Consider the following 12442-nt stretch of genomic DNA (forward strand, 5'->3'; position numbering starts at 1 on the left):
ACGGTGATTCTTTGGGCCCTCGGTTTTCCTTCCCTGTCTTTCAGGGAGTGAGTCTTGATCTCTCGGCCGAAAAGGTCTCTTTAGAGATCCCAGCTCACGTCCGTGACTTGGTGAAGGATGCTCGAGTTAAATCGGATGCAGAGGCGACCTTCAATGACATCTTCCATGGCAGCATCGGTGAGGGTACCTTCATTGCGCGAGTGACCAGTCACCAAGATGTAGGACAACGATGGTATCCGGAGGTGTTATCAAAGGCACTGAAGGGGCAACAGGATTTTCTCAGCTGAATCTCGCGAGACTGTATATCCCTACGCAATTGAGACCACCGACGTTGTAGAGGAGAGTTGCACTCTCTTGCATTCTGCGATGCGATGCGGCGGAAAGGCGAATACAACGCTCGGCCTTCTGCAACATGGGGGCCAGCCTGTACCTTCCCATGTTTGTTTGTACTTGTTTATATACATGTACTCTTCTATCTCAAACCTGTGATCTTTCATTTTTCAGTCTCTTCGAATCCCTCTACCTGCCATGCGCTGGGTTAAATCGTTGCTGTGGCTGGGTGCAGTCGCGGTGTCTCAATCCACCGAGGGCATCTCCAATCTTGTCAAACGACGACTGCCCGATCACCTTGACAGTTTCTATTTCACTTTGGATACTAATCTCACTGGCAAATTCGATACCTACGTTGTCACTAATGCTCCGAACGGGGCGATTTGGGTCAAGGGAAACACTTTGAGCGCGTTATGTTGAGGGTGATAGTATTATTCTTGCACCGTCAGTGCTTCACTGGCTAACCATTCCCTCAGTCTACACCGGTACCTCAGCGATGTCGCTCATGTTGATATCTACTGGTTCATTGGCAGTCGACTCGACGTTGCCCCGTCCGGATTACCTCACCTCACCAGCCCAATCCATGGTTCCAGTACAGTCCCTTGGCGGTATCACTTTAATACAGGTACGATGCACATTCATCTGCGATGTTGTTTGTTTTCCTAACTGGCTTCAGTGACATTTTCGTATACTACCGCCTTTTGGACATGGGAAGATTGGGAGTCACAACTTGATTGGATGGCCCTACGAGGTGTGAATCTACCTCTTGCTTGGGTCGGCCAAGAGAAAATTCTGGTCGAGGTCTTTCGTGAGATTGGCCTCACCGATGAAGAGATTGCAACTTTCCTCAGTGGTCCGGCTTTCCAAGCCTGGAATCGCTTCGGCAATATCCAAGGCTCCTGGCATGGTGATCTGCCCGAGAAGTGGATCGATGAACAATTCGCTTTGCAGAAAAAGATCATCCATCGCATGATAGAACTGGGAATGACCCCTGTACTGCCATCATTTACTGGGTTTGTTCCTGCCAATATCTCTCGTGTTCTGCCAGATGCCAGTCTGATTCACGGATCGCAATGGGGCGCCTTCCCCCCTGAATACACAATGGACACGTTCCTTGAGCCATTCGACGAAAACTTCGCAAAGCTCCAGGCCAGTTTTATACGCAAACAACAGGATTCCTACGGTAATGTCAGTCACATCTATACCCTCGATCAGTACAATGAACTTCAGCCTTCCCAAGGGGAGGCGGATTATTTGCGTAATATGACTCGCAACACCTGGCATAGCTTGAAAGCAGTGGATCCCGATGCGATATGGCTGATGCAAGGCTGGCTTTTCTACGCCGACCGCGACTTTTGGACTTATGAGCGAATGGAAGCTTACTTGTCGGGCGTCGAGACAAATGAAGACATGTTGATCTTGGACCTCTTCTCGGAGTCTATTCCAGAGTGGCGCCGCACAAACAGTTACTTTGGAAAGCCTTGGATTTGGTGCCAGTTACACGGCTTTGGAGGTACGATGGGCCTGTATGGGCAGATTCAAAATCTGACCCAAGATGCTACTGAAGCACGAGTTGACTCTCAATCGATGGTCGGTTATGGTCTCAGCATGGAGGGCCAAGAGGGTAATGAGATTGTGTATGACTTGACGCTCGATCAAGCCTGGTCTGAGACCCCAGTGGACACTCGTGACTACTTTCACAAATGGGTGACGAGTCGCTATGCGGGTCGGAATCATATCCCAAGCGAACTCTACACGGCCTGGGATTCCATGCGACAGACAGTGTACAACAACACTAACACCACAATGCTTGCTGTGCAAAAGTCCATTATTGATGTTGAACCCCAGCTTTGGGGTCAAGTCGAAGTACCCGTTACACATGGCACAACCATCCACTATGAGCCGTCTATCCTAGTGGAAGTATGGCAACATATGTACCGGGCAGCAAAGGCCGAGCCACAGCTATGGACCAATCCAGCCTATCAGCATGACATGGTTGATGTGACTCGTCAAGTCATGGACAACGCTTTCACGCTGTTGCATTTAGATTTAGTCAAGTCCTACAACGATTCTCTTTCTCAAGAGGACTCCTTTGCACAAAAGGGCGAACATAATCTTCAATTTTTAGCAGACCTTGATTCTGTCCTCCTCACCAACCCAAACTTCAGACTTTCCACGTGGATTGATGCGGCAAGGGCCTGGGCCTTTGGCAACGAAGCCGAGATGGCATACTATGAATACAATGCGCGAAATCTGATAACTCTATGGGGGCCAAACGGAGAGATCTCCGACTACGCATCCAAGCAATGGGGTGGTCTCGTTTCTTCATACTACGTGCCACGCTGGCGTATGTTCATCGAGTACTTGAAGTCAACCCCGGCAGAGTTATACAATGCTACTGAATTACATGGACAAATACGATCCTTTGAGCTGCGGTGGCAAGAGGAGACTTGGTCAACTCCAGACCCCACTGGAGATCGAGCGGACTTGGCAAAGGTCTTGACAGGGGTCATCGACCGCTGGCCATCTGTTTTTGGGCTGTAGAAATTCTAATTCCTAGATGGCCTTTTAGTGGAAGGGATGGTGTATTTCTCCTTGTATATAGTTACCAAATCAAGCTTCAAGATGAAATGAATGACAGAGCAAGTATCATTCCAAGATATTCTCGTAATGAAACAGGACACAATCTCTATTTAGGGAACTCATCTCAATCGTCTAATGGATATCAAACAGACCCTCAGCTTTTTTACCGACTCTTTGACTTGGACTACAACATTTTTGTCATTGGACACGATGTGATGGAGTTACCGGTGGATCAACATGAAGCATTCTCTTCATGTATGAAGACCTTCCTACTCCGCCAGAAAGAAGTGTTTTGTCCTTTATGCGAATGAATCCCGAGTACTCCGTCCATGAAAGAAACGTACAAGAAAGAAACGTACAAGAAAGGAAACATACAAGAAAGTTGAAATGGCCAAGCCAAGGCCCGGATGTCTTGGCGGTCTGATCACCGTTCTCCCAGGTTCCCCAGGTTATTTTCCTGCTCTCTCTTCTGCTCTCCATCTTCCACTCCTCTTCAACATGCCCCGTGCCGTTCGAGGTCGGTTTTGCCTTGTTCTGTGCCTCGCTGTTCCCTTGCTAACTCTGTTTTTTTTTTGGCAGGTTTGCTGATCGAATGCGATCCCTCGATTAAATCCATGATTCTGAAGTACGATGAAGAGCGACATGACTACATAGTGGAGGATCTGGATGATGAAAATCACCTAGTCATCAAGGAGAGCCAGCTGCAGAACCTCAAGGTTCGCCTGGATCAGGTATGCCCGGCACCCAGGCTCTTGAGGGTATTTTAAGTGCCATTGCTCACGGATTCGGCAGGACCTTGACGAGAAGATCATGCAGTTGGACGAATCAGAATCAGAATAAGCTGGAAGCTGTGTTCCTAGGCTGAGATTTTCGAGGATTACGCACGCAAAATCAACCAATTCTACTTTGATATCAACATCACCAGAAAACATACCCATGTACTTTGCATATGCTCCATCTCCCACATCCACCATGACTTTCTCCAAAAGCTCGCATCCAGATACGGGTATTCAATGTCCTGGAATCTCCCTTCAACCGCTGGCTGCAGCTAAGGGGCCTTCCCTGCCTGTCTACCTTTATCTGAGGGGAGCTCTACCGTTTTGCACCGAGGTCACTTGTCATCTCTCATTGGATGAGAACTAACTGGTACCACCTGGGAAGGTCGGAATAAGCAATAAGGAAGGAGATCGGAGAATACCACCGGCTGTACAGTAGATGTGCAACTCATGCGCTGTCATACTTGGTAATGCTGTGTGTTTCAACTTCTGGGTATTGCTAGTGAGATTGGACGATATGGGATACTGAAGTGTTCTCAGATGTCCATAGCTGTGTCATGGATAATTTCCAAAGAATTCACCTTCTCTTTTGCAGCCGGTGTCCAGGACCATCGTGCGCTTTCCTGTATCACGTGATCGAAGGTTGGAGAAGCATCCGGCAAGTTGGCGAAGTTCCGGCCACTGGAAGTGAACAGACCGTCACACCAGATGGAACAGGTGAGTGCCAGAAGCCACGATGGGCTTCCTTTTGCGACACACCTTCCAGAAGCTGCGTAACACACCCCATCTTCCGGAAGGTGCTTCCCTGGCTATTTAAGTCCCTCATGAACCCTTCCAAGTGTGCATCTTCTTTCTCAATCATAGCCTTCAACCATCAGTCTTCCATACAAAGTCTACTTCTCCAAGTCTTTTTCAAGCCTTCAAGATCTATAAAATGTCTCTCTTCCACGCCAGTTTCCCCCGCTCTGGAGACTTTGCCCCTCTCTTCCGTCTTCTTGACGACTATGATGCCCACCGCTCTACCAACAAACAACATGCGACTCGCACATTCTCCCCTCGATTTGACATCCGTGAGAGTGAGAATGGATTCCACTTCGATGGTGAGCTGCCTGGCATTGCCCAGGAAGACATCGAGGTCGAGTTCCCCGACCCCCAGACTATGGTCGTGAAGGGCCGTGTCGTTCGCGAGTACCACACCCCGGACACCCAAGCCGAGACGAAGGAAACGACCGAGCAAACCGAGCAAACCGAGGAAAACAAGCCCGCCCACCGCTTCTGGGCTAGCGAGCGCTCGGTCGGCGAGTTCCAGCGGGCCTTCTCCTTCCCGACTCGCGTTGACCCAGACAACACTTCGGCTAGTCTGAAGAATGGCATCCTGTCCATTGAAGTCCCCAAGGCCACTGCTGCTGTTGCCAAGAAGATCACGGTTGCATGAACCCCCAGCTGTCGCGCTTCATATGCCTAATGACCGCACACGATCCACGAACTGATTGACTTTGACACTCTGACACATCTGGAGCTTGGCCGTCTCTCGCTTTGCCTGTTTCATTTGCTTTCTTAATGTAATAACATCCCTTAATCCAACCAAGTTCTCCCAACTGCACAGTTCGCTCTTGACGTAGATCCGATCTTATCGCTTATCGGGGACCTCGGCACAACGTCAGTCCTCTCAGGACAGAGTCCCCTATATCGAGGCACACGTAGTTCACTTTTCACAATGACAAACCCTAGATAATCGACATGTGTATTGAGAGCAATTAGGGAGACTAAAGATAAAATAACTAAACCAGACAGAATACTCCTACCTAGGTAGGTACTCACGATCCACGGTGATTTGTCAATGTTCCCCTAGATTTCACGTTGCCGAGGTCACTCTCGTGATCACACCCTCTTACATATATTCGTCTTCATCTCACAGAACATTGGAACATTGGGATATTGGAACATTCATCCTTCTCCCAAAATGGCCGATAACTACTCTTTCGAATATTTCACCGTGCGATTCCCCGCCGACCACCAATATGTGGCCCACGTGGAGATTAACCGTCCAGAAAGGCTGAACGCCTTCATGGAAGTGTAAGCGCTGGGTTCTTTGAGGATGTGATCTGACAGCTCCGCTAATCCATACAGGATGTGGGAGAATATGAGCAAGATTTTCACTAAGCTTTCCACGGATCCTAACGTTCGCGCGATCGTCATCAGCGGTGCTGGAAAGGCATTCACCGCGGGGCTGGATGTCAAGGCGGCTTCTGAAGGTCTTTTGTCACAAGACAAGAACGCTGAGCCAGCACGAAAGGCGACTAGTCTTCGTCGTCATATCACCACTTTCCAGGACTGTATCACCTCATTAGAACGCTGCGAGAAGCCCGTTGTGGCTGCCATGCACGGGTTCTCGTTGGGCCTCGCCATTGACCTGTCAACGGCCACGGACGTGCGTCTCTGTGCTCAGGATGCCCGGTTTGCTGTCAAGGAGGTGGATATCGGAATTGCAGCCGATATTGGCACCCTCAGCCGACTTCCCAAGGTGGTCGGAAACTACGGGTGGGTCAAGGAGGTGGCTTTGACAGCACGCGAGTTCGGTGCCGAGGAGGCGCTGCGTGTTGGATTTGTCAATGCAGTGTATGAGAACCGGGCAGCCACTATTACGGCTGCACTCAAACTCGCCGGCCTGATGGCTAGCAAGAGCCCCATCGCTGTCCAAGGTACTAAGGAGATCTTGAACTTCTCGCGCGATCATTCGGTGCAAGATGGACTGCGCTACACGGGCGTGTGGAATAGCGCTGCTTTGCAGACACAGGATGTGTCGGCTGCTCTGCTGTCGAGCTTGCAAAAGCGTACTCCGACATTCGAGAAACTATAGTGTGGGCAAATGCATCTCGTCCCGCCTCTATCCCTGTATATAAGATCTAGTCATCTGGTTCGGTTATGTTCAAATCTGATATATTGTCTCCCCGTGTCTCGATCTGGATAATCAATATCATTTAACGGACAATTGGTAACTTCCTGCACGGCTTTTCTACCCCGATCTCTGTAGAACGTATGCCAAGTTCGTGACCCATGAAGGATTCCGGACATTTATTTCCGCTGAAATGATAGATTCCATGAATCACAGGGACGCAGGGGACCATCAGCGGGGTTGCCAAATTCCGGCCTTGTTTCATCTGCGCGCTGTCTGCATTGGGCATTTTCCGCCTTTGCGGACGCCATGAAACGAGGAGAGCTTCGTCATTCGCACCGGTGTACCCCCGCGCGGAAATGTCCCTTTTTCCACGTATCCACGTTCATACTTGGCATGGGATGTAGACATATAACTTGGGAGAAAGCAAAGCTCATCTGAGGGACGTCAAATTCTTCAATTTTATCACCCAAAGCTCCTGCTATACTTCAGACATCGCCATGAGGTTCACCGTGCTTCTTTCTGCGCTCATCCCGAATGTGCTGAGTGCAACGATATATCTTGCTGGTGATTCAACTATGGCAAAGGGTGGGGGTGGATCTAGTACAGCAGGTTGGTATTCTCTTTGGATTTCCCACCATTCATACTAACACTCACAGGCTGGGGTGAATATGTTACACCTTATACCACACTCACAGTGTCCAACCAAGCTGTCGGTGGCCGTAGTACACGGTCATACACCCGCGAGGGCCGCTTTGATGCCATTGCAGCAGTGGTCCAGTCGGGAGACTGGGTGATCATAGAGTTCGGACACAATGACGGCGGCTCTCTCACACCTACGGACAACGGGCGTACCGTTTGTTTTGGCACAGGGACTGAAACATGCAGCACGGCCTACAACGGTGTTGCCGAGACAGTGTTGACTTTCCCGGCATACATTGAGAACGCCACCAAAGCGCTCATGGCGAAGGGCGCGAATGTCATCATATCTAGCCAAACACCCAACAATCCCTGGGAGACTGGCACTTTCACCTACGCTCCGTCGCGTTTTGTGGGCTATGCCGAGATAGCAGCTGCAGCGGTTGGTGTCCCTTATATTGACCATGGGGCGTACGTGGCAGCTCGGTTCGAGACGCTAGGCTTGACCACGGTAAACTCGTACTTCGAATTGGATCACACTCACACCAGCACCGCCGGTGCATCGGTTGTGGCTCAGGCTTTCCTGAAGGCTATTGTTTGCAGCAATGTTGCCCTGAAGGATTCTCTGAGCACAGCGTTTTTCCCCGGTTCATGTCTCTAGGTGAACGGATGCGTGCAAGAACATCATAGGAGCAAGGTGCGGGTAACAATGGAGAGAATAAAGACACAACGAGCTTCTTTTGGGACTTCATGCCGCCTGGTAGCTTGAGATAGCGACGATATGAAGACTTTAATGAGCGCACAAGCTATATGAAAGGAGAAATTGTGAATCGGGCTCCATTCAAATTCATTGGTCGTCAAGTAAATTCGTAATATCTCATTATATGTTCATAGCTAAAACAAGTACACTGAAATACAAAAGCCACCAGGTATAACTGATTATCATCCTCCTTTCTCAGACATGGAACATGTTTATTCTTCCAGGATAGACCGAACAATACCCCGATTCCCGACTCGCTGGTAATATTGGTTCATGCTCGCGAATCGAGCATCAAATGGACCCTGGATTTCGACAATCTCCCGCAGAACTGGCCACAGAGAACAATCATCGATGGTAAACACAGAGCCTGCAAGGTAATGCTGTCCCCGTAGAATATGCTCCCAGTCATCGAATCCCCATTCGAATCCTGCGGCTGGAATTGTGGCTCGATGCTCACGCCAGCGGGTTAGAAACACATCAATCATTGATAAGTAACTACCTCCACGTAACACCTCTGCGCCTGACCGTGTCGCACCAGCAGCTTGATTGGTCATATGGGCTAAGATACTAGCGTCGCCTGCGACCGTTGACCCATCAGGGGCTTCATATGCCGGTAATGTCATTAGATCACTATTTTTAGCACCCAGTTGCTCATGGTGGTTGGCCAATTGGTATCGGATGCCATTTTCTCCTAAGCAAAGTCGCACGCGCAGATCAGCCACAGGATCTCCGCTAGGTACCAGCTGCCCAGTTGAGGCAGTGACAAAGTTGACCACATCAAAGCCCCCGCCATACACAGCATCCCAATCAAATTCAGTCTCGCGATTTTCCTGGCCAAAAGCAGCAATGAGGCGTTCTGTTTGGATGGTATCCCCATGGATCACTGCACGGGCCTGGTCCGATATCTTACAGACAGCACCTTGGCCCCAGATCGTGTTGACCGAAGGGTTGATAAAAGTGCCGATATGTCGGAAAGTAAGAGAGATACGCTGACCTCCGTAGGCTTGCGCCTCCTTAGGTTTTAGCGCGTCAGGCCGTTTGTCGGCGCGGATACCATGGAGCCATCGCATGTTCGTTTTGAGGCCGAGAACAAAAAGTGACTTGTGAGGAAGAGAGACGCGCTGCGTTGTCCGACCTGGTTCCATTCGTCCTTCGGTGTTAGATGCCGAGGCCTTGGTACGAAGAACCATAACGCGCTCAGCGCCTAAACTGACGTTACAAATGAAGGATCCCCGGACAATGTCTAGTGTCTTATCTGAGTGCTCCGAAATGCGATCCTGACCATCACGGTAAAGCTGGATAAGCACATGATTCAAGGGATGGCCTAGTTCCTGCTCCACAGCCACACGCACTTCATCAACCGCAGGAGTGAATGACTTGAAAGGCGGAGATTCATCCGCTGGATGACGATATATGGGTATAGCTCCATCGGGTCGAGGCTGGCCTTGAACTGCAACTAATCGGGGGACCTGGCCTGACAGGTGGTACATCTTTTGCCAATCTACCTCTGTATGTATACGCTCAAAGCAGTCGGGGGCTAAATTGAGATTGAGAGCAAGGCGCGAATCGCCCTCCCCGATGTTGGTATGGGATGTATTCGATTTTGTCACCCCGCCGGCTTCAGTACGCGGTCTAGTTGGAGAGTCTTTGTGTGCATCTTGTCGCTTCGGACGGCGGGTTCGCACACGCACTTTCTTTTGATCTTCCACTGGGCCCCGCGCCTGCGCGGCAGGGTGGCGCTGTGTACGGGAAATTGAAGAGAGCCCTGGAAGGCGGGTATCTTCTGCGTCGAGAGACTCATCTTTCGAAGAAATGTCCGCAGTGTTCCAGAATTCGAGACCATCCATGATGCTCTCGAGATCAGTAGAATCTGCTATCGCCTCCGGCTGCCGTGCACCTTGACAGGCAATTGCCTCGGTCTCACCCCACTCTAGCTCCTGAATGAGTTCTCGAGAGGTGAGACCAGTTGCGCCTAAGATATCTGCCATTCGTCGCATTGCCTCTTGATGTCGTCCAAAATCGCGGAATCCCAAGCAATCCTCGACAAGAGTTACCGAAAAGCCATTACGGACAGCATCCAAAGCGGTTGCAAACACAGACACATTGGAAAGCGACCCACAGAGATATAGCTCCGTCACAAAGCGCGTCCTAAAGGAAAGCACAAGGCCAGGTGACTCTAGAGCAGAGTACCCTGTTTTATCCATCACAGTATCATGTTGGATATTGACGGCGGCCAAGATCGGTGCGGGGAATTGATATCCGGGAGCCTGTGGGCCACCGCATGGTGAAACGTTGGCAGAGAGAAAAGCTTCTGGGTCGACAGGTTCTGGCGAATCACGCTCTGATCCCACTTCAATTATATCTGAGCTGGGCATCTGCTTTCTCCGCGAGGGCTCTCTATCCAACACAATGCGGTCCCCGAAGTCCCAATCAACGATGGTCTGAGGGGATTCATATTGTGAACGTACCCAAATTACGTCGCCGGTTTCACGGAAAGCCGATGCTAGCTGCGGGAGAGATTCGATTATATCCGGAGTGTTGGGAACATATAAAGCCCCGGACGGACGGACAAAATCATTCTGAAAGTCAAGCAATAGCAAGGCTTTCCGGGTTTGAATGGTGGGGAGATCCCCGAATGAGAAGGAACTCATCTTGCAGACATGGTATGACTGGAGCTCCAGTGACAGACAAAAGAAGCAATTGGGTAGACCAAACAATGTCTGTGGAGATGCCCTCCGACACGGGGGCGTCGGGGGCGGAGAGGGATGAGAGGAATGGGGCCTGAGGCAGAACTGATCTTCTTGGGGAAGGAGCGAGTCACAAAAATGGCAGGGAAGGTACGAAGCGGAGTCACGTGTGCAATGGTATCCTATGGCTCAGAGGACTGAGTCAGAGTCTGGACTCTTCGAGGTTTGAATATCCCGGAGATGGCTCCTACTCCGGGGAAATCTGGTGTCCATTACTCCGTAGACGCGCCATTAAAATATGAGCCATCCCATTGCTTGTTGCACTGGGAAACGCAATTCATGACATAACACCCCGTTTCCGTCCAATCAATCGAGCGGCCGGTGTCGGTGTGGGTCGCCGGGGAGGATGGGCTGTTCTCCGAGAATTTCTACGGTGACTCGACTCGCCCATTAGCTTCCGCCCATTATTTAAATTCCCAAGCTTCCCCAGGCCAACTTCTTCTTTCCTCCTTCACTCTCCACTCTCCTCACTTCCATACACACACAATGGCTTCCCGTGGTCTTCCCCGTGCCCTCCGCCTCGCCCGCGTGGCCGCTCCTCGCTCGGTCATCACCGCAGCCCTCCCTCGCCCTGCCCTGGCTGCCGCTGCCGCCGTTCCCCGTGTCTCCTCGGTTGTCACTCCCGTCCGTGGTATCAAGACCATTGACTTCGCCGGTGTCAAGGAGGATGTCTACGAGCGTGCCGATTGGCCCCGCGAGAAGCTCCAGGAGTACTTCAAGAACGATACTCTTGCCCTCATCGGCTACGGCTCCCAGGGTCACGGTCAGGGTCTCAACCTCCGTGACCAGGGCCTCAACGTCATTGTTGGTGTTCGCAAGGATGGTGCCTCATGGAAGGAGGCCATCCAGGACGGCTGGGTTCCCGGCAAGAACCTGTTCGATGTCAACACCGCCATTGAGAAGGGTACCATTGTCATGAACCTCCTCTCCGATGCCGCTCAGTCCGAGACTTGGCCCACCATCAAGCCCCTCCTCACCAAGGGCAAGACTCTCTACTTCTCCCACGGTTTCTCCCCCGTTTTCAAGGACCTCACCAAGGTCGATGTTCCCAAGGACATTGATGTCATCCTCGTCGCCCCCAAGGGTTCCGGCCGTACCGTCCGCACCCTCTTCCGCGAGGGCCGTGGTATCAACTCCTCCATTGCCGTCTTCCAGGATGTCACTGGCCAGGCCAAGGAGCGCGCCATCGCTATGGGTGTCGCTGTCGGCTCTGGCTACCTTTACGAGACCACCTTTGAGAAGGAGGTCTACTCTGACCTCTACGGTGAGCGTGGCTGCCTCATGGGTGGTATCCACGGTATGTTCCTCGCCCAGTACGAGGTTCTCCGTGAGCGTGGTCACAGCCCCTCCGAGGCTTTCAACGAGACCGTTGAGGAGGCTACTCAGTCCCTGTACCCCCTGATCGGTGGTAACGGTATGGACTGGATGTACGCCGCTTGCTCCACCACTGCCCGCCGTGGTGCCATTGACTGGTCCAGCCGCTTCAAGGACACCCTGAAGCCCGTCTTCAACGACCTCTACGACAGCGTTTACAACGGCACTGAGACTCAGCGCTCTCTCGACTACAACTCTCAGCCCGATTACCGCGAGAAGTACGAGAAGGAGATGCAGGAGATCCGCGATCTTGAGATCTGGCGCGCCGGAAAGGCTGTCCGCTCTCTCCGCCCCGAGAACCAGAAATAAATAATACCTTGATACCCGTGGGGGTTCA

The 12442-nt window shown here is 51.3% G+C and overlaps 7 protein-coding genes across 7 annotated transcripts; 6 read left to right on the top strand and 1 right to left on the bottom strand.

The window, feature by feature from the left end:
• Positions 1–528: 528 nt before the first annotated feature.
• Positions 529–2874, top strand: N7457_000018 (alpha-N-acetylglucosaminidase; the record flags this gene model as incomplete). The annotated part of the gene is made up of 3 exons (XM_057171086.1): positions 529–740; positions 807–955; positions 1007–2874. The coding sequence occupies 3 exons, from the start codon at positions 529–531 to the stop codon at positions 2872–2874; spliced, it is 2229 nt and encodes a 742-aa protein (XP_057034989.1).
• Positions 2875–3411: 537 nt separating this feature from the next.
• tfb5 (TFIIH complex subunit TFB5) lies at positions 3412–3753 on the top strand (the record flags this gene model as incomplete). Its single annotated transcript, XM_057171087.1, has 3 exons — positions 3412–3430; positions 3493–3644; positions 3706–3753. The coding sequence occupies 3 exons, from the start codon at positions 3412–3414 to the stop codon at positions 3751–3753; spliced, it is 219 nt and encodes a 72-aa protein (XP_057034990.1).
• Positions 3754–4623: 870 nt separating this feature from the next.
• Positions 4624–5124, top strand: N7457_000020 (Hsp20/alpha crystallin family protein; the record flags this gene model as incomplete). The annotated part of the gene is made up of 1 exon (XM_057171088.1): positions 4624–5124. One exon carries the CDS (start codon positions 4624–4626, stop codon positions 5122–5124), a length of 501 nt encoding a protein of 166 aa, XP_057034991.1.
• Positions 5125–5652: 528 nt separating this feature from the next.
• On the top strand, positions 5653–6549 carry N7457_000021 (enoyl-CoA hydratase/isomerase family protein; the record flags this gene model as incomplete). Its single annotated transcript, XM_057171089.1, has 2 exons — positions 5653–5765; positions 5820–6549. 2 exons carry the CDS (start codon positions 5653–5655, stop codon positions 6547–6549), a joined length of 843 nt encoding a protein of 280 aa, XP_057034992.1.
• Positions 6550–7085: 536 nt separating this feature from the next.
• On the top strand, positions 7086–7885 carry N7457_000022 (rhamnogalacturonan acetylesterase RgaE; the record flags this gene model as incomplete). Its single annotated transcript, XM_057171090.1, has 2 exons — positions 7086–7197; positions 7245–7885. 2 exons carry the CDS (start codon positions 7086–7088, stop codon positions 7883–7885), a joined length of 753 nt encoding a protein of 250 aa, XP_057034993.1.
• A 311-nt stretch (positions 7886–8196) lies between these two features.
• N7457_000023 (isochorismatase family protein family) lies at positions 8197–10635 on the bottom strand (the record flags this gene model as incomplete). The annotated part of the gene is made up of 1 exon (XM_057171091.1): positions 8197–10635. One exon carries the CDS (start codon positions 10633–10635, stop codon positions 8197–8199), a length of 2439 nt encoding a protein of 812 aa, XP_057034994.1.
• Positions 10636–11217: 582 nt separating this feature from the next.
• N7457_000024 (Ketol-acid reductoisomerase) lies at positions 11218–12414 on the top strand (the record flags this gene model as incomplete). Its single annotated transcript, XM_057171092.1, has 1 exon — positions 11218–12414. One exon carries the CDS (start codon positions 11218–11220, stop codon positions 12412–12414), a length of 1197 nt encoding a protein of 398 aa, XP_057034995.1.
• Positions 12415–12442: the final 28 nt, after the last annotated feature.

Source organism: Penicillium paradoxum (genome assembly GCF_028828445.1).
Source record: "Penicillium paradoxum strain IBT 22861 chromosome Unknown utg000002l_segment0_segment0, whole genome shotgun sequence".
Lineage (NCBI taxonomy): Eukaryota > Fungi > Ascomycota > Eurotiomycetes > Eurotiales > Aspergillaceae > Penicillium > Penicillium paradoxum.